The 19,888-nt window shown below is 39.3% G+C and overlaps 1 protein-coding gene across 1 annotated transcript; it reads right to left on the minus strand.

The window, feature by feature from the left end:
* Positions 1-358: 358 nt before the first annotated feature.
* Positions 359-13,713, minus strand: LOC113057407 (filensin-like). The gene is made up of 8 exons (XM_026224786.1): positions 13,169-13,713; positions 11,891-11,951; positions 10,994-11,089; positions 8,515-8,601; positions 5,023-5,136; positions 4,384-4,604; positions 3,764-3,855; positions 359-2,208 (listed from the first exon to the last, which is right to left on the minus strand). The coding sequence occupies exons 1-8, from the start codon at positions 13,555-13,557 to the stop codon at positions 1,277-1,279; spliced, it is 1,992 nt and encodes a 663-aa protein (XP_026080571.1). The 5' UTR covers positions 13,558-13,713; the 3' UTR covers positions 359-1,276.
* Between the last annotated feature and the right edge of the window lie 6,175 nt (positions 13,714-19,888).

Here is a 19,888-nt window from a genome sequence, read left to right on the forward strand (position 1 = left end):
ACGCTTTATAGATTAAGTAAATTAGACACAAACCTATATTTGCTTAGATCTAGTCTCACCTGAAGAGGATGCAAAATACCCATGCTTATTTCAACTGCTGGGTTGTTGCAACTGTCCTGTCCCATGAGCTGTGTTACAAAAAATACCCCAAAAATGTTTGGGTTGAAAAAAAAAAAAACGATGTTAAGAGTATATGTGCACACTATAAAAGCATCTGATGCAAGCTGGCAATCACTTAAGTTGGTCCACCAATGTTATTGCACAAATATTTTGTTAACTCTCCCTCCTCTGAACAATTGCTGGATCAGTCACCCCGCTTTGCTGCAGGACCTCAGTGTTTATAAACAGACAACACAAATTTAATTTTTTTTGGTTTGATGTTTATTTGAGTCGCAATTACACATCAAGACTGTGGTGGGCAATGCTGGTATCTTAAATTGAACAAATAGTAGCAAATAAAACTAAACATTTGCTTTGGTTTGACCTGAGGGTAAGGGCGAGAGAGGGTGATACAGTACATGATAATTAGGGTGTCTTTATGGCTCTATTCCACAACCTAGGGAACTGCCTACCTAGGCAGAATTTGAAGGTATCATAGGCATACTCTAGATGATGGCGCTGTTTTAAAAGGCAGGCAGTTTTTGGTTCACTGCCTCCTACGATACCGAGATGTGGAAAAATTCTAAGGCAGCATTGCAAGTATCTTTTGCAAACAAGGCAAACCAAGGGTAAGTATATCCATCCAAGATGGCAGATAAAGCAAGAGAAAATGCAGCATATAAAACTAAAAATGTACCATTTGTATGCTCTGTTTTTATGATTATAAATTTATGATCATACTTCATTAGCTTAGCAACATCGTAACGCCAAACTCTCTTGAAACTATTTGTTGAACAGATTCCCCTTTGCACTTTGTAAGTAGCTTTAGGTAGAATGTTCCAAATCAATCGCTTAAGAAGTTCAGTTTCAGTAAGGATGGTGGCCTAGAAGGCTCACTAGGTTTGGAATAGAGCCTGTGAATCCAATTACAACTGGCAACTAATGTTTTCTGTGTCAAGGTTCTCAGTTACAAAATGTATTTTTGTGTGAGGGGGGGATATGGGGCATTTCATTTTTGGCTTCCCAATTTTCAGACAGTAAAGGCCAAAGGCAATGGTGCAGTGGTGCAAGAAGTTAACAGCGCAGCACTAGGAATCTCGTCAACAGCTGGCAGGAGGCAAAACTGGAGCAGGCCCGAGGCAGAGATGGATAGAACGTGCAGAATGTTTGAAAGGTTTCAAGAAGATCTATCGGCGTGTTTCTTTCTGCTGGTCTTCTCAATCATGGTCTCCACCACTGTGGTTGTCTCTTCATAGCCCTTCACTTTTTTGTCAGGTGAGAGCTTCTCCACTGACTCCACTACTTCTACCTTCTCATAAGTCATGGAGTCAGGGGGGAAGGAACTGTGCGATGTCATGGGTGAAGGGCCTTGGAAGCTGCTGGGATCGTCTGCGGTCTTGCCCTTGCCTCCACGTTGGGGTGAGGGCTGTCTGGGACCTGAAGGAGGACTGGGGCCTTTGTCGTCTTGAGGGCCTGGAGGTGGACTGGGGCTCGGTTCTGGTTCTTTCGTCTTTGGATGAGGCTGTCCATTTTTGGACTTTTCCCTCTCCCCATTTCCACCCTCCTTCCTACCTCCATCATCTTTTCCCATTTCGGGTTCTGAAGGTGTGGAAGGGGTTGAGGGTGTTGGTCCAGAAGAGGCGCTTGGGACTGGTGAAGGTGTACCCCTCCAATACGGATCATAAGGCATCATGCCATCTTGGATTGTGACGTAGACATGACTGGCAGAAGGGGTGGTCGAAAAGAAGCAGGGGTCCAGGTAGCTAGAGTCGCCTGTCACTAGTACATAGCGTCCCCTGGTGAAGAAATCAGCGACCGGCTCCATACTAATTGGCCTCCGTACCCGCCTCATGCGGTCGCGTATGATGTTACAGAGTGTGTCGAAGGCTTTGCTGATCTGGGCACCATCAGGCACATCCTCACGAGGAAGATGCTCCTCGCTTCCCACCCCCTGCTCCTCTATCAATCCTTTCTCAAATTCTTCTGCTGACTTCTCCTCAAGTCCACTAGCTCCTTTAGATGTGATCTCCTTCTTTTTAAACACTTTCTTTGCCAAGTGCTTCTGACGAGGTTTTACGTTTGTGATGTCTTGGATAACTTGGGTGATATCTAAAAATCAGATAACAGACATGCTTTTAAAGAAATTTGGGCATAATCTTAGGGTCAGGCAAAAATGACTATGGCTGTGTTGTAAATGAAAATGAAATGAAGAAAGTAAATGAAGAAAGTATTTCAGTAAATGTACAGGTAAGACTTTACAAAATATGCTCTGGCCAAGGCATGAAACACACATCAAAATGATTTTAGCTACACTTCTTATTTTTTACAGTGTCAAATCATGCATTGCATTCTCAGCTGCCTAAATCTAGAGGGCATTAATGTAAACTTCTACAGCCAATTTTTGGCACAGATATTCATAGTTAATTCTGTAGGTTTGTTACCACTGCAGCACAGAGTGCTTGCAAGTATGCTCAATGTGTGGACTATTTGCTTGCAATGCACTGATGAAATGCATTTCTTGGAACTGGCTTTTGTAAGTTAAGGGGTGTTCTCAGCCTCAGATTTCATGCCCGTGTACCTCCCACTCTCCTTCCACTGAATGTCGGGCCCTGTCCCAAATGGCACACTTCATGTAAACTTGTATAGGGTGTCTATTCCTCATTTTAGAGTTAAAAAGTTGCTTGTGAGTGCCCCCTTTGTAGCTGGTTGTTATGTACCCTTGATGTGAGGCAGCAGCAGACTTCTACCCAACAGTCAGAGCAGCACTTCATCGCCACAGTTCGGACTCAGAGGAAGAACACAAGGGTTTGGGGTGTCATTTGGAACAGGACCACACATGCATATGGCACAGTTGTCATAAGGCTAAACTCGAAATCAAACTGGCTGACCTCTATAGGTGCTCCAGTTTCCGACTGTGCGTCAAAAATTACGGTCCAACAGGAAACAAAAGCTGTGTTTACAAGTTCCAGGACTGCAGCAATGAGAGCTTCAGAGGGGCAACTAAATGCTGCATTTAAAACATTTGTGAAGTTCACAGCTCTTTAAAAGACATTTAAATGTTTTGTTTGAGGTACTTTCATTTAAATGTAAAAAACATGTTTACATTTACCCAAGGTATACAGGAAAAGTATAATTTTCCAAGGTTGGCCAACCCTTTGGATTCCCAAGTAATTTAGTTTCACAAGTCCTCTCACGTCTATAGTGGAGGATCAGGTGAAATACCTCACTGAAAAGTAAATATCTTTGACATATGAAGGAAAACAAGAAAGTACTGGCATCTATACAGCTTGCCAGTCTATCATTGTTTAGTATTTTTTACCCTGCCTTATGGCAACAGTCTGGCTACATTAGACATTTACAGTGAACTAACGGGATGGAAATTGATAATGAGGACATAGGGCAAGTCTATACTTAATTTCCAATATTTACATACCATCATTTTTAGATGTTTAAAAAATTAATAATAATTAGAGGAAGGAAATGGAATATTTCTAAATGACCTGACTTTTTTTCTATTTTAGAACGTTAAAATATACATACCATCAAGTACGAGACAGAGTGGGCATAAATATTAATTCTGGCCAGCAGCTGTTGGCTGGTGATTTGTTGCCTTTTAAGTCTATCACAATGGTGTAGTCATGTTACATAACACCCAGACACTCACCTTTTCCTTTCCTGGTCATGCCAGGACTGTGGCTGTATTTATAATTGGTTGTGAGCAAAGAAATGGGTGTCTCAATTATCGCCGAGTTCAATCTGTGACATTGAGAGGGAGAAAGAATACAAAGCAGCCATATTAAAGAAAGCTTTCAAGGAAAACAATGTCAAATATTATTCATGTAAAAACCTTGTGTGTTAATGAATGATGTTGGAATACATTTATGCTTAAATATCTGTAAAGGATTTAATTACAGTAGATAAAGAAGAAATTGTATAGAAGAAAAAAAAAACCCATTAAAAACAAGCTGGGTTTATTGGGTTAGATGACAATGTAGTTATACTGCCACTGTGTGGCAGCAAGTGTCCTACACTAAATAAAAAAATTATATTTATGAATACATTGTCCAGAACAGTGTAGATAAACAGAGTAACTTTATTGTCATAATAAAATAATGTGACAGTATTACACATAAATCACAGATTAATATATATATATATATATATATATATATATAGAGAGAGAGAGAGAGAGAGAGAGAGAGAGAGAGAGAGAGAGAGAGAGATGCCACATATAAACTGTGGAGCACTGTGGAACATGACACACCACTCGTCCCATTGTCTCACCTGTTGTCTTCATTCTCGATGATTCTCTTGTACCTCTCCAGCTCGTTCTCCAGAGAGCTCTGATACATGGCCAGACGTCGACAGTTGTTGGTGTATTTCTCCAGTGAACTCTCGACCTCTTCAATCTCCTTCCTGAGGGTCTCGATTTGTTCGTTGTACAGCTGGATCTCGTCATCGTAGCTTATTTGTGTGGTCTTGATGGTTTGTTCCAACACAGATGTCTAGAAAAAACAGATACATTATACAGATATTTTGTAAATACCATTACAGTTTCAATTTCAACTGTTTTCTATGTGAATATATGTTAAAATGCAATTTATTTCTGTGATGCATATTGTCTGGCCTAAGCATTAGTAGTAATATGAACAAATCTCAATGTAACATAAGAACACTTTTGGTTACTTTCATGTGCAATTGTACAGTGTTGGGTCTCCATTTCTTAGTTACAGCTTATTTGCTCTCCTCTATGTTTGAAAATGAAATCCAGGGTTTAAAATTCTAAAAATCATTAATGCGGTAATGTAGTCATTTGGGCTATCGTATAACAGTCCAGTGACTTAAGCATGGCGTTTCTGTCATGCTCAGAAGATTCTGAACTGCTGAACCGGTATTATTGATCTGTGTGTGAGTGTGGCTCACCTCGGTCTGCAGCCGCTGTTTCTGCACCTGGAGCTGGCAGATGGCGCTCTTGTACTCCTCCAGCTGACTGCGCAGCGCTGGCACATGCCTCTGAGCCATCAGCCGCTCCTGATCCTGCAGAAAAGAGAAGATATGATCAAAGATCTGATCACACTGAGGTCGAACATGTGTGACTTTGACTCACATCTCTGTACACCTTTCAAATACAAGCAATGACTCTTCGAAAAGGGCTGCGACACTGAAGGTCAAACATGCCTGGAGTCTTTTCTAAGAGAAGACATCCATGTGCAAGACTAGGACTCAATTATCAATGTGTTGATTAAAAATGAAAAGCTAAAAGGATAATGTTTTAAAACTTAATTGCCGGGTTTGGACATTTAAGATGAGTATTTTTGTATTTAAAAAATACATACCATACTTTGTGCCAGTCATCCTCTTTATCAGGGTACTGATTTTGTGCATGAAATAGTTAACTTAACTTGTTAATTCAAGTTAAAAAAAAGTGCATTATTCAGATTTGCCTTCAGTTATCATGAAGGAATAAGATAAATAAGTAAAAATAGGTAAAAATAGTGTTAGCCAATCAGTTTTGATAATCGGTTTATATTTTTATTAATTTGTCAAATGTGTTGATATGATTCTTTAGGGTCTTAATGAAAAGTCTATAACATACTTTGGTATTGGTACAATGGTAGTGTAAAGAAACACCCTTTTTAACTTGGCTAGATCACGAATGATTTGCGTGAACATAGACACATTTAGGTACATCAAGGGCTGCTTTCCCTTCAAAAACAAACGTAATCCACTGCGTCTTCAGTGGCTTAGATGTTGACAGTAAATTTATCACATTATTGTATAATAATGTAATGTAAAAAATTATTTTTATACATTATTACATCAAACAACTAAACACGTCAATCGCTTATGTGACTCATTCTTGTCTACCCCTGCTCCGGCATCGAAACAATGGCGGAGGGTTTACAGCTCATCAGGGCGGGTCTAAGGTAAAGCACAGTGTCAGTCAATAACCATGGGAGGGGCCTGTGTCTGTGTGACGTCATACAATCAAGAATCTGAGAATGGCTTGATTTTACAAAGGGGTCATGATTTATCAATATAACAAATGCAAATAAAATTAAATAATAAAAAAAAAATAATAAAACCTATCATTATATGGTGGTTGTATACACACACTGTAAACACACTGTACAGAACAAACAACAGGTGAAAGTGAATTTTGCAAAAATGAAAATTAACCCATGGTTTACTCAACCTCAAGCCATCCTAGCTGTATATGAATTTCTTCTTTCAGACAAATATATATATATATATATATATATATATATATATATATATATATATATATATATATATATATATATATATATATATATATATATATAAGGAAGGAAATCAATGCACTTGAGTAAGAAAAAAAAAACAGTATATACAATACAATACAAAAAATCCATATTTACAATTTAGAATCTCTAGCTTATGCTAACTGTTGTAGCGTTCCAGTGGATGAGCTCCTGTGAGGTACTTCTAATTTGTGTTTTGTTCTGCTCTCTTCTCTGTGCTTCTGCGATCATCACGTCTCACTGGAGCTTATGCTACGCCAACGTCTTCCGATGGAACGCCACTCTCTCGTGAACATGCATGTGACAATTAGTGGAAGCTGGAGATTACGGGTTATAAGGTTTTAAATATGGATATTTTTCTTAAACACATCCATTCACTTCAGATGGCTTTGGCTTTATTAACCCACTGGAGCCATGTGAGACACTTTGTTTGATTGATTTGTTAAAATGTTTGGGCTTCAAAATCTCGACACCCATTCACTGCCATTATAAAAGAATTTAAGAACCAGAACATTTCCTAATATAACTCTGATTTTGTTTGTCTGTAAGAAGAAAATCATACACACCAAAGATGGCTTGAGGGTGAGAAAATAATGGGGTAATTTTCAGTTTTGGGTGAACTATCAGGCCCTTTCCATGGCAAGCAGTGGAATCAGCTCGCAGTTGTCGCCTTCTTTCATAATGCTATTAGCCAATCATAATAGTGGGTGTTTACTCCTCCACGCCTATTCAAACAGAGCGTTCTGTTGAGAAGGTTAAAAACAGGACAGAAAATAGCCTATTACTTATAAAATATGATGCAAAAATATTGATAACATTATGGGCCCTATTTTAACGATCTGAAACGCAAGTGTCAAAGCACGAAGCGCAAGTAACTTTGTGGGCAGGTCTCGGCGCTGTTGCTATTTTCCCGGTGGGATAAATGGCTCTTGCGCCCGGCGCAAATCTAAAATGGGTTGGTCTGAAGTAGATTCATTATTCATAGGTGTGGTTTGGGCGTAACGTGAAATAAACCAATCAGAGCGTCACCCAACATTCCCTTTAAAAGCAGGTGCGCAAGTTCCATTATGGATTGCTATTATTATGGAGTATTTACCAGGCGCATGCCAGGAGCGGTTCACAGCCGAGGAGACTGATGTTCTTGTAAGAGCAGTGAAAGACAGAGAAGTTGTGTTGTATGGGGATGGGAGAAACCCACCCAAAATAGCGTCGGTTAAACAGGCGTGGGAGGAAATAGCCACAATTTGTCAGATGTCCTTATATACATATATGTCTTGCCACTATTGGGCAAACAGGTCTGATCCTCAATTACTACAATTAGCCTGAATAATTTGTAAGCTAGATTTATGCCTATTTTTTCACATCTTCATGGCACACCACAATGATTTCCGTCACCTCATGTGTTAATATTTTTTTAGTGTAACAATTTATGATTTGAAAAAATAACTGTTGCATCTGTGTAAATTACATGAGCAAAGTGTATGCGCGTTGTGCACGCTATACATTATGGTCAAGCATGCGCCCTTAAAATAGCATAATGAACAACGGCAACGCGCCACTGACTTTAGACTAGGTTTTTTCTGGTCAGTGGCACAATTGTTTAATGGAACAGCAAAATAGCACCAGGGATTGTTTGCGCCGGAACACATCACTAGTTTAGCGATGTGCTTCTGTGGAGGGAAAAGCGCGCTTTGCGCGGGTGCAAAATAGGAATGACACATGCGTCGGTGTACAAAGTCAATTACGCTGGGTGCAAGATAGGGCCCTATAAGTGGTCAGTGCAAAAAAAAAAAAAAAAAAAAATACCGGTTCATGACCCTTTTGAAATGTGAACACAACAAATTACATAAAAACACATCCTAAAATGCAAAGCATACATGAAAGCAGTGATCTTTCCTCCAGGTCCCTGCAGTACAGACGTGAGACATGCACTCATACAGTGTGTCTGTGAGGAAGCATGTGAGAAACAGGAAGATAAAGGGTGTCATCACTCAGAGAGACTGATCAATCAGGGCACATTCAGAGCGCCGCGCTAATTTCGTTGGCACCGCCGCCGTACAATTCTTATTGCATGTGACACCCGGAGAGTCAGCCAGGGCCCGAGGGCGCTGTGAGCCACAAGGTCACCTACCTCTGAGACGGACACGCTCGAAATGAGGGGAATAGTCTGGTTGATCTGGTGCAGGATGTTTAGATACGTCTGGATTTCGGCGAGGTTCTGTGGAGAAAACAAACACAAGTGACAGGAATCAATGTTGGTGGACGTGATGAGCGCCCAAAAGGTCAATTTCATTACAGAGAGGACCTGCACACCAGGAGTTTACAGGATGCTTTCCTTGCTTCACTGCAAGTGTGGAAGCAATAAAAAGTTAAATGTTGTGTCCTAACAGATTGTTATATAGATAATTATATAAACTACATTTGACTGAAGTGCAAAAATGATGCTAGATCATTGGTTCTGTCCTGACAGGATCTCAAAACCAGTTGAGAACGAAAAATAAATGACTTCACATTTCTAAGCCCTTTAATCATCTGCAGGTGATTAATATATGAAGTCATGTTCACACAGGTGTCCACACAGCAGGGGAACTACAGGAATCCCTAAATAAATCATTCATTGGGGCGTAAGTACTGTACAAAAATCTATGAATAAGATTGTATTAGCCACTGATTTAACCAAAACATGAAAGTGCTTCAGAAATAGCCGTGAGATTGTGGTGGAAAAAGCGTGTAATATTCACAGTGTAGGGGAGAGCGGGCATAACCTAATACCTTTTGACTTTCTCCATTGGTGTAAGTGCACATTTTTATACACATTAATTTCACACTTGTCTATTACAAATATGTCAATTTGTTACTTCATTACAAGCCTATATGTTTTTCTTTATTTACCCCAAAAGAATGGAAGCGAAATGTGACAAAATGCGCTGTAGGTGGGGTACATTGTAACATGACAGCCTCAGATGTTATCTGGTCTCATGGAACAAATATATTAGACAAACTAAAATATTTTGTCAATAAAAGTTCAAGTTAAAAATGTAATATATTAAATAAATATAGCCTAAACAAACGTTTAAATTATTAACTTTTTCGAATGAAACAATGGATTTTTTTTTTTTTTTTTTTTTTTTTTAAGAACTAACAACTACCTGATTTTTAAATTTGACAATGGACACTTTTTTTTCTATAGTTAAATAAATGTTCATCGATATTTTCAACAGATTTTTTAATTTTGTTGCACCTTTTTTCTCTGCATAGTGTTGATATGGATAAATACCATAAATGTAGTTAATTTTAGTTACAAACGTTACAAACTTGGTCCAAATGAGATTTGGCTTAAGACTGGTTTGACAAGCACTTCTGATCTGAACTTTCTAATTAAGCAAAATAATTATAGCAAAATAATTTAATTGAACAATTAAATTAAATAATTAAACAACACTGGGATAGTACCCTATCATCAGAGATTACATGTAATCTGAATTATGTAATCAGATTTCAAATATTTAGTGCTCGTAATTAGATTATATATATATTATTATATATATATCGCACTACAGTTACTTTTTCATTGATTTTGTGATTGCATAGCATTCACACTATAGAAATACATTGCTCATAATTGATGAATTCTCCCTAGTTCTTCTTTTCATCTTTTAAATGAACCTTTCTAAAATGGTCCTCCAGTTTTGTGGATATTCACACAAAGACCAGTCACCTATCAGCCGGAAATAATTACACAGCAATTTGTGAGGTCACACAGCAAACAAACACTCGATCTACAAAAACTCAATTTTAAGTGTATTTGTGTGTGTGTGTGTTTTTAATTTCCGCACTGCATCAACTACTGATGAACACTTTAATTTATAATTGTATAATAACTAAGTGTAGTACTCTGTCTTTGGAAGGCTTTTGTCTTTCAAACACATTAAATGCACAAATGTACTTTTTTCTATCCACATATTATAAATTGACTTTTTATTTGTTTATTTTTTATGTGAAATACAGTACTCCTTTAAGAGTGTCTTAAGTGACTTAATATTATTTGGGAGCATTGGAAAGCATAAGTGGCAAAGATGTAGATGTTCCTACTGAATTTTATATTATGCACTACGTCAGTAATAACAGTAAGACATCGATCCTTGCTAAAAATGGAAATGGCAATGCAATATTATGGCTGCTGTGTCATATATATAATGCACATGTTGAAAAGAAACTTCTGGCATTGAGGCTCTGAATGTGATGTACAGCAGTGCTGATTAAACACAATGCAGGAGCACACAATAGCCTGTCGCCGTACAGCTCAGAAAAACACTGCTGACATCACATTTAAAAGATGCTCCAGTGCCAAATTTTGTCTGATCTGGGTGAACAAATGTAAGCTCAGCACACAAACACACCTGTTAACCTGTAAAAACACACTGTTTTAAACATAAAACACTGAACAATGATATTTGAAATGATTAGTTCTTTAAATGATATTTGAAAACATGAAAAAAGGGGTCAAAATGTCAAATGAAACTGCCAGTAAATGTTTACTGAGAGTGTGATCTTTTGTAAAAGTGTAATTGCTGTCCTTTTCCATTATTTTCCATGTGTTCGCCTCCTACCTTTTTGTGCCTCTCTTTAGTGGCATTGACATCATCTTGCAGGAACTGACGCTGGATTTGATAGTCAAGGTTCCTCAATAGAACCGTGTCTGCTTCCTGTAAACACAACAGCAAATTGACTCATGAGCAACATGGACAACAGTGGTGCATTTCCCTTTCTAAGACCCTGTTACATTGCACATTAGCAGATAAACAGTCGTAGATTTTTAAAATGACGTAGTCCATGGTATGCATGAGAGACTTCACCACAAGTAAGGGTTGATCTTAGACCAGAAACATACAGTAAGTGACTCAAACACAGATGCCTGCCAGCAACATACTGAAGGTGTTCATGCATTAGTTATCCGCTAGCAATCCCCAGAACTCAAGGGAGCGACAGAGTTAACTTTAAATATCTGTACCAATAAATTGTGTTATTATCTGATTAGCTACCAGTTTCACAACTTGTTCAAAACATCCATTACAGTAGTTGACATGAAATCAAACAAACAAAAAGACTGAAGACAACATTTTTAAACAAATAGCACCTCTTTAGATTTTTCTGAGAATGCATAGTGTTGTAAAACAAACTGTACCATTGCACAGATTCAAGCTTAGAAGCATTTGATTTAAGATAAAAACATTTGAAATTGAAAGGACTTGCATAGAGTATGTTTCTGGCAAAAATAGGAGCTTAAAGTACAAAAGACCTCGAGTAGCTTACAGTATTGCATTTCTAAAAGAATGCTAAGTCCTTGAATCTGTGCTATGTTGATTTTAGCACTGGTTTGAGCACTGCTGAACCTAAGAGCAGTCCTTGCCTGTGGTTATGTTTTTAAAATAATCATCTCTTGTGGATTATTGCTTTATAATCGCCTGAGAAATTGCAGGTCAGAGAACGGCACAGTTTCTTTGTACCTTATTGAGCTGTTCCAGCGTGTGCCGCAGCTGCTCTTGATATTCACATTCAGTTCTGTATCTGTGGACAACAGAGAGTATTTCAAGCCCAGTTCATCATGCATGTTCAAGGCTCTTCATCAGTTAAAGGAGAGTTGTTGATCTGCTCTATCTTGCTTCAGTCAGAGGAGTCTGCTGTGATTTTTTTTTTTTTTCATAGTTCAGTGGTTTATTTTGTGTTTTAAAACATCTTTACTTTACCAATTCATTTACAACACCCTTGACCTGTGAAAAAGTTCATTACTAATTAGTAATTCAGCTGTTACGAATATTGTAAATCCTCAATCCTAACCATCATACTAATATTGGTTTGTTGATAGGAATGTTTGTCTGGGACTAAAATAGTCATGCCATAACTATGACATTTTAACAATGAGTAAAATATAAATAAAATAATAAATACCTTAAATATAAAGGTAGTTGTGACATTTAATCTTATATTTTATATTTTATCACAATTCTGAGAAAAAAGTCAGAAATGACTGATATGAAAACAGTTATGAGATGTTAAGTAATAAGTGAGTTAATTGAGTTAATAACTCAATTTTGATTTTATATTGTGTATAATTCAATAGAGATTGAATTGTGAGTTTATAACTCAAGAGATGTAAACTATTATTTGTGACGAAAAAATTATTGTGAATTATAAAAATGTGCTATTTAAAGGCCTCCATCTATTTCTTGATGATCTGATGCATATTAAACATAAAATTTGCTCTGTGCTCTGGGTGTCTTCCTTTACATAATTTCATTTATTTTTTAATTTGAATGATTTCTCAATGACTGTGAAACTAAAGTTTTCTCCCTGCATAACTGAGCAACTTTGAGGAAGAACTGGTTTTATCAAAGTTTGCCATGTTAGAGGCATCAAATCTTAGAAATTCAAAGTTTCAAGACCATTATTAGCATGGAAACTACAACAAGCAAAACAATTTAACATTTTATGAAAATTGTCTGTGAAATCATCTGTATTTTTGTTGCACTAGCTTTAGTCCCCCCTGTTGTCTGTTAATATGATATAATCTATTTGAGGTATACTAGCCTCTAAATTATACGTCTTAACATCTTTCTTCCTGTTTAAGTAGATGCTTGAATATTGTCTGCTATAGTTAAATGTTCTTGTGTTCAATCTATTTAATGGTACAGTGGCTATATGTTTGCATTATTTAGGCCACCCTACTCTCTGGTTCAGATGTTAATGATTAACCTCAACCTTATACGTCTGTGGCATTGTCTAACCTGCTGTTGTACTCATCCAGCATGCGTTCTGCATCTTTGTGCTCTCTCTCCAGCTTGGCTCGGTCTGATAGCAGCTCCCGGATGCGTTGTCTGTTAATGCTGATCTGCTCGCTGAAGGCCTCCTCTAGCCCTGGTGCCTCCTCCATGCGCTGAAGAGTCTCCAGCTGTTTGCGGAACACAGCGTTGCGCTGCTCCAGCACGCGCGCCCGGTTGATGTAACGCGCGAATCGGCTGTTTAGCTCCTGGACGCTCTCCCAGCCCTGGACGGCCGCTGTCGAGGGCCCGCCGGCTGGAGCCGACTCTGTCTCTGGGCTACTGGGCTCCTCGAAGACATCAGTGCGCTCGTGCTTCTCCTTGCGCACCTCATGCCGGTAGCTGGTCTTAAACATACTGCGTCTATGATGGTTTTCACCTCCGCAATCTTTTGGCTTAGTGTTTTAGTGCCCCTCAGCACCTTTAGTGTGTGAAAACTGGGGTGCTCACCCTCTGCTGCTTCATGCTAGACTAAACTCTGACCATTTGGGCCACGGGGACAAATAGCTAAAAAAAAAAAAAAAGTTTCATCCTAGTGTTTCACATGGTGTCCTCGATGGATACTTCCAGTGGGGTCCCGTGTACAAGGTCACCATTGTTGAGGGCTTTGCTGTGTTGAATGATCTTTAGAGATTTGCTTTTGTTTGCAGCTCACCCCAGCTCTGTCTGTGATCACAATGACATGCTTCCACAGCCTTCTGTTCGACAATGGAAAATCGCAGGTCCTGCTGTTTCAGAGCACATGAAACAACAGCAAATTCTCGACGGCAGTCTGGCAATGCTGTATGCAATCCCAAAACTAACATCCTTGCCTGTTGTAAAATCGAGTTAAAACAGTCTTTGTGGTTTATTGCTTTCTTAAATTTGCATCAACAAAAAATAAAGACATCAATGGTCAACTATGAAAACAAAATATATCAAGATTTTTGCTTCACATAGACTTGTCTGAATGTTTCAGATAGCCTGAAGGTCAGTTTTATGTTCCTTTATGTGGTTTGAAGAGAAGCTTCTAGCCTGATGGATTTACAGTCAACTTTCTGTACTTTGAACACTTGGACACTTTTAAAAGGGTTTCAAAGAAAAGGGCATTGCTATATAAGAAGATACTGAATTTACAAACCCAATTCCAAAAAAGTTGGGACACTGTACAAATTGTGAATAAAAACAGAATGCAATGATGTGGAAGTTTGAAATTTCAAAATTTTATTCAGAATACAACATAGATGACAAATCAAATCATAAAACTGAAAAAAAAAAAAAAAAAAAAAAAAAAAAAAAAAAAAAATATATATATATATATATATATATATATATATATATATATATATATATATATATATATATATATATATATATATATATATATATAATTTTTAGGGGGAAAATACGTTGATTTGAACTTAACTTTTTGATTTTTTTATCTCCAAAAAGTTGGGACAAGGCCATGTTTGCCACTGTTTGGTAAACACTTCTTTTTATAACAGTCTGCAATGTCTGGGGACTGAGGAGACAAGTTGCTCAAGTTTATGAACAGGAATGTTGTCCCATTCTTGTCTATACAGGCTTCTAGTTGCTCAACCGTCTTAGGTCTTCTTTGTCGCATCTTCCTCTTTATCATGTGCCAAATGTTTTCTATGAGTGAAAGATCTGGACTGCAGGCTGGCCATTTCAGTACCAGAATCCTTCTTCTGTGCAGCCATTATGTTGTAATTGATCTAAAGAATAAGCTACGTTCTACCGAATAAACTGGTTCCCCATCTACGAGATACGGTGGGGCGCGGGGGGACAGGAGGGTGGATTAATGGGTGAATGAAAAACTGGCTTTAATTTGGATACATGAAACGCTGGATTAATTCTCCTGTACCTCTATCCATTGATGGTTTATCAGCATGCTGGTTCGCTTCGTCTGTCAACTTATCACAGACCCTATTTTCCTACCAACGAAGAGAGCTATACAGGGGATTTATCAGATCTGCTGCTTTTGCCGGACCCGCAATCATTCCTACCCAGCCAAACACGGCCGTTGAGCACCATTAAGCATCATCGCGACAGCTGCTCTCCTTGTCTAGCCACACGTCGTGGCCAATAGACCGTGCAAGCTCTGAGCTCACCTCGCTTGACACAACGATCATGTCACCCAAGACCGAGCTCTCCTCGAGCACTGGATTGCAGCAGCAGGCAACCAACTAGTCTTGGCTGCACCCCAGTTCTCACCTCAGCAAGCCTCTCTCACTTTTCCAGGCCGAGGCGCAGTTTGAGGCAACTTCCTCTAGCGGCACAGACCGTGTGACGTAAACCAATACATTTTCAGGAGAAGACACTAAGCTAAAGTTTGCGAAACCAAGATGACCCAGACGTCCGTCATCCTGAGTCTCAATCTCCAGTCGGAGGCTTCATGGGCCCTCTCGGTCAGCATTAGGCCCTTCGCCCACTGAATAGCAGGGGCTATCAGCCAGTAGGGCCGTACGCTGACACCGTGACCTATTCCGGTCGAGGCAACTCGCGTCCTCCTGGTCGGGCACCACAACCATGCTGCTCCTCCTCATCGGCTGATAGGGCTCACCGTTCCAACGCCACAAGCTCCTGTTGAGCATCATCTCGAGCTCTACCGACCGGGCGCCCACAACCACGTAGTTCACTATCTGCAGCCGGTAGTGCCTACTCTTCCAATCGCTCCCACTGCAGTACGTACATAACTACCCAATGGATAACTTCAGACCTTAAATCCTCTGGCACAAACAACCGACCCAGTGGACATCCAGGCAGGGGCTTTACCCCTTGAGAGGCTGTGTGAACCTTCGAACCCTCAATCTCCCACGTGACCGCAGACCTTCTGTGCCAATGGGTTCGGAAAAAGACGGCAGCTCCGAATTATCACAAATAAGGGAAAAACACGTCCGGTTTGATATTCTTAGAACATGGATGATAAGAAATAGAAAAATCTAAACGACTGAAAAAAAGAGCCCACCGAGCTTGCCTAAAGTTTAATCTTTTGGCGGACTTGATTTATTCAAGATTCTTGTGATCGGTCAAAACGACAAAAATAACCCCCGAACCCTCCAACCAATGATGCCACTTTTCAAAGCAAGAATGACTTCCAACAACTCTCTGTTACCAATGTCATAATTATGCTCGGCAGGGGACAAACGGTGATATAAAAATATGCGCAAGGATGCACCCTACCATCCGCAAGGGAATGCTGGGAAAGACCCACGCAAACCCCCACCTCTGACGCGTCAACCTCTACCACGAACTGCTGGGACAGATCAGGGGCAATGAGGATGGAAGCTGAAACAAAGCAGCTTTTGAGTTTGGAAAATTCAGCATCTGAAAGCAGTCTTGAGGGAGGTTAAGGCAGTCAAAGGAAACTAACTGGCTGAAATTGTGAATACACAATTCACAACTGGGGTTGGCCAGTTCACCACAGCCTGAATCTTATCGGAATCCATGCGCACCCCCTCAGCCGAGACTATGTATCCCAAAAAAGGAACAGACTGTGTGTGGGAAACTTATTTCTCCGTCTTGACAAAGAGCCCATTTTCAAACAGCCTCTGAAGCTCTCGCCTGACGTGTTGAACATGTTCCTGGAGAGAATGAGGAAATATCAGTATGTCATCCAGGTAAACATAAATTAACTGATCTACCATGTCTCTCAACACATTGTTGACGAGTGCTTGGAATACCCCGGGGGCTTTACAAAGGCCAAAAGGAAGAACAAGATATTCAAAATGCCCCCTGGGTGTATTAAAAGCAATCTTCCATTCATCCCCCTCTCTTATGCAATCAAATGATAAGAGTTACGGAGATTCAATTTCGTGAAAAATGACATTCGAAAGCCGACAACATCAATGATAGAGTATAAGTATTAATCACGTGATGTCATTCAACCCTCGTTAGTCAATACAGGGACGAAGAGGGCCGTCTTTCTTTTTCACGAAAAAGAAACCCGCACCCACTGGAGAGGAAGAGGGGCGGATGATCTTGGCTGCAAGAGAATCCAAAATATATTTCTCCATGTACTCCCTCTCCAGATTGGAGAGCGAATATAATTTGCCCTTAGGCGGAGATGTACCTGATAATAAGTCTATAGCACAGTCATAGAGATGATCTAGGATTACTGAACACTCCCTTCAGGTCAAGGTACTCACATGGCACGTTAGACAGGTCAGTGTGATCATCCTGAAACACAGAACAAGACACAGGAGAACATGCAGACAACAAACAGGAAGCATGACAATATTCGCTTCACGCCAAGACAGCATTCTTTCCCCAGTTTAAATTGGAGATTATGGAGCACCAGCCAGGGATTCCCCAAAACCACAGGAGCAGCAGGAGTGTCAGTCAAGAAAAAGTCAATGTTCTTAGTGTTGTCCAGAGGTGATGAGTTTTAATGAGACAGTGGTATGCGTGACGGAGGGTAAAGGCTGACCATTAAGCGCAACCGCAGATGAGCTGAGAGAGTCTTTTAGCAACATCAATGTCTAAAAAATTACACTCCACTCCCGAATCCACTAAAGCTTCACAATCAAAAGTTAATGAATGCATTATAAGACTAACCGGAAGATGTGTGACAAAGATGGGGCAAATGGCACAGTGGATTGTGTTCACCGACAATGTTTTCTGGAAGTATTCCTGAGCCCATGTTGTGATTTCCATTACAGCAGCATTCCCGTATGTCAGTGGTTCCCAAACCTGTCCTGGAGTACCCCCAACACTGCACATTTTCTTTGTCTCCCTAATCAAACAGATCTGAATCAGGTGTGTTTGATTAGGGAGACAAAGAAAACGTGCAATGTTGGGGTACTCCAGGACAGGTTTGGGAACCACTGCTGTATGTGATGAAGCGCTGTCTAAATTTTTATCGCCACAGCATTAGAAGAATTGGTGATCCTCTGCCCATCCTGACTTCTGAGAGACACTGCCACTTTGAGAGGCTCTTTTTATACCCAATCATGTTGCCAATTAACCTAATAAGTTGCAAATTGGTCCTCCAGCTGTTCCATATATGTACATTTAACTTTTCCGGCCTCTTATTGCTACTTGTCTTAACTTTTTTGGAATGTGTAGCTCTCATGAAATCCAAAATGAGCCAATATTTGGTATGACATTTCAAAATGTCTCACTTTGAACATTTGATATGTTATCTATATTCTACTGTGAATAAAATTTAAGTTTATGAGATTTGTCAATTATTCCATTCCTTTTTTACTCATAATTTGTTCAGTGTACCAACTTTTTTGGAATCCGGTTTGTATCTGGAGTGCATTATGAAAAATAATCTATGTTTTATATTGTAGACTGGAATTACTATATAGAGATATAGTTGCCACCAGTTACCGACTAACATAAACTTGAAAAGCTGTTATCTATGTTTTTGATACCATCTGAAATGATCAGACCTAGTTTCAACTATGAACAAAGCATTGGAATTATTTAATATTTATTTTTGATTGAAGCTTGGTTTATGGTAACAAATGAATCCATCCATTCATTCTCCAAAACACTTGCCATAGAGTCTATCCCAGCATCACAGGATTTAGGCAGGAAAACAGGAGAGACCATTACAGACACTCCTTGCTGTATGCAATTTATTGTCTTACGGGCAATTTAATGCATGTATTTGGATTGGGGGAGTAACCAGGGCACCTGCATGAAAAAACAAACAAACACTTACTTCTGTTTAAATTCAAATCACATAATGACTAAACCTGAATGGTTCCAGAGCCATTGAATGGTTCTGACTGGTTCGTATGATAATGAGCTCGCAGAAAAGAGTTTCAGTTTATCAATTATTATACGCATCTAAAGCCCTATTCGGACGGGACTAGTTTTACAGGGGGTCGTTAGAGAAATCTGCGTTTCACAGACGTACTTGGTGATTTTAATCCCGTCCGAATCTGCCACGTCTGTGTTTTTCTCACACAACCTCTGTGATAATTCCAGAGCAAATTACCTACTGTTTTTCAGCAAACTCAGTGATCCTCTGAGAAAACTAATCCCGTCCGAATGCGAATGTCTGTGATTGCCGGTGATATTTTATTTCACAACGCGGTTCCTTGTGTGTTTTGGCCAACGTGAATTACCGTAGATGCTCTTACCGCGCGGATGTTTGATATATTTGCTAAGCGGCAAATAAATAATAATAAAAAAATAATACAAATAATAAAATCAAGAGCAAGATCGCGTAAACTGTTAATACTGGCTATTGTAATATCAGCATCAGGTAAGATTACTCACGTTCATGTATGTACTCAGTTACATAATGTTTTAATTACATTTAATAAAAAAAGGAAAACAAGTTAAACTAAAGGAACCACACATTAATATGGTTTTGTTATGCATTATTGAGACACTGTTTTCCAAATGAATGTTGTTCAGTGCTTTGGCGCAATGTATTTTGTTTAAAGCACTATATAAATAAAGGTGATTGATTATACTAGCCATTTAGTATTTATTGTGTAATAATACTAAGGCAATCATTCTGAATGAATGCAATGCACGCATACAGAGCGCGTGATCTCTGTGACGCCCAGATGCACAAATCAGACCCTCCCACCTCTGTAATAAACACGGAGATACTAGTCCCGTCCGAATTGGTACATGAAAATCACAGACGTCAGGTGGTAAGAATCGAAACTCAAACGTAGTTTGGAAAACTAGTCCCGTCCGAATAGTGCTTAAGTGTCC

Source organism: Carassius auratus, chromosome 38 (assembly GCF_003368295.1).
Source record: "Carassius auratus strain Wakin chromosome 38, ASM336829v1, whole genome shotgun sequence".
Classification (NCBI taxonomy): Eukaryota; Metazoa; Chordata; class Actinopteri; order Cypriniformes; family Cyprinidae; genus Carassius; species Carassius auratus.

Bases quoted from the DNA above. Each gene is read 5' to 3' on its own strand.
- LOC113057407 (XM_026224786.1), bottom strand. From the start codon at position 13,557: ATGTTTAAGACCAGCTACCGGCATGAGGTGCGCAAGGAGAAGCACGAG. The intron at 11,090-11,890 runs GTACAAAGAAAC...TTGTGTTTACAG, and splicing joins CGCTGGAACAGCTCAATAAG to GAAGCAGACACGGTTCTATT. The intron at 8,602-10,993 runs GTAGGAGGCGAA...TTTTCTCCACAG, and splicing joins CTAAAGAGAGGCACAAAAAG to AACCTCGCCGAAATCCAGAC.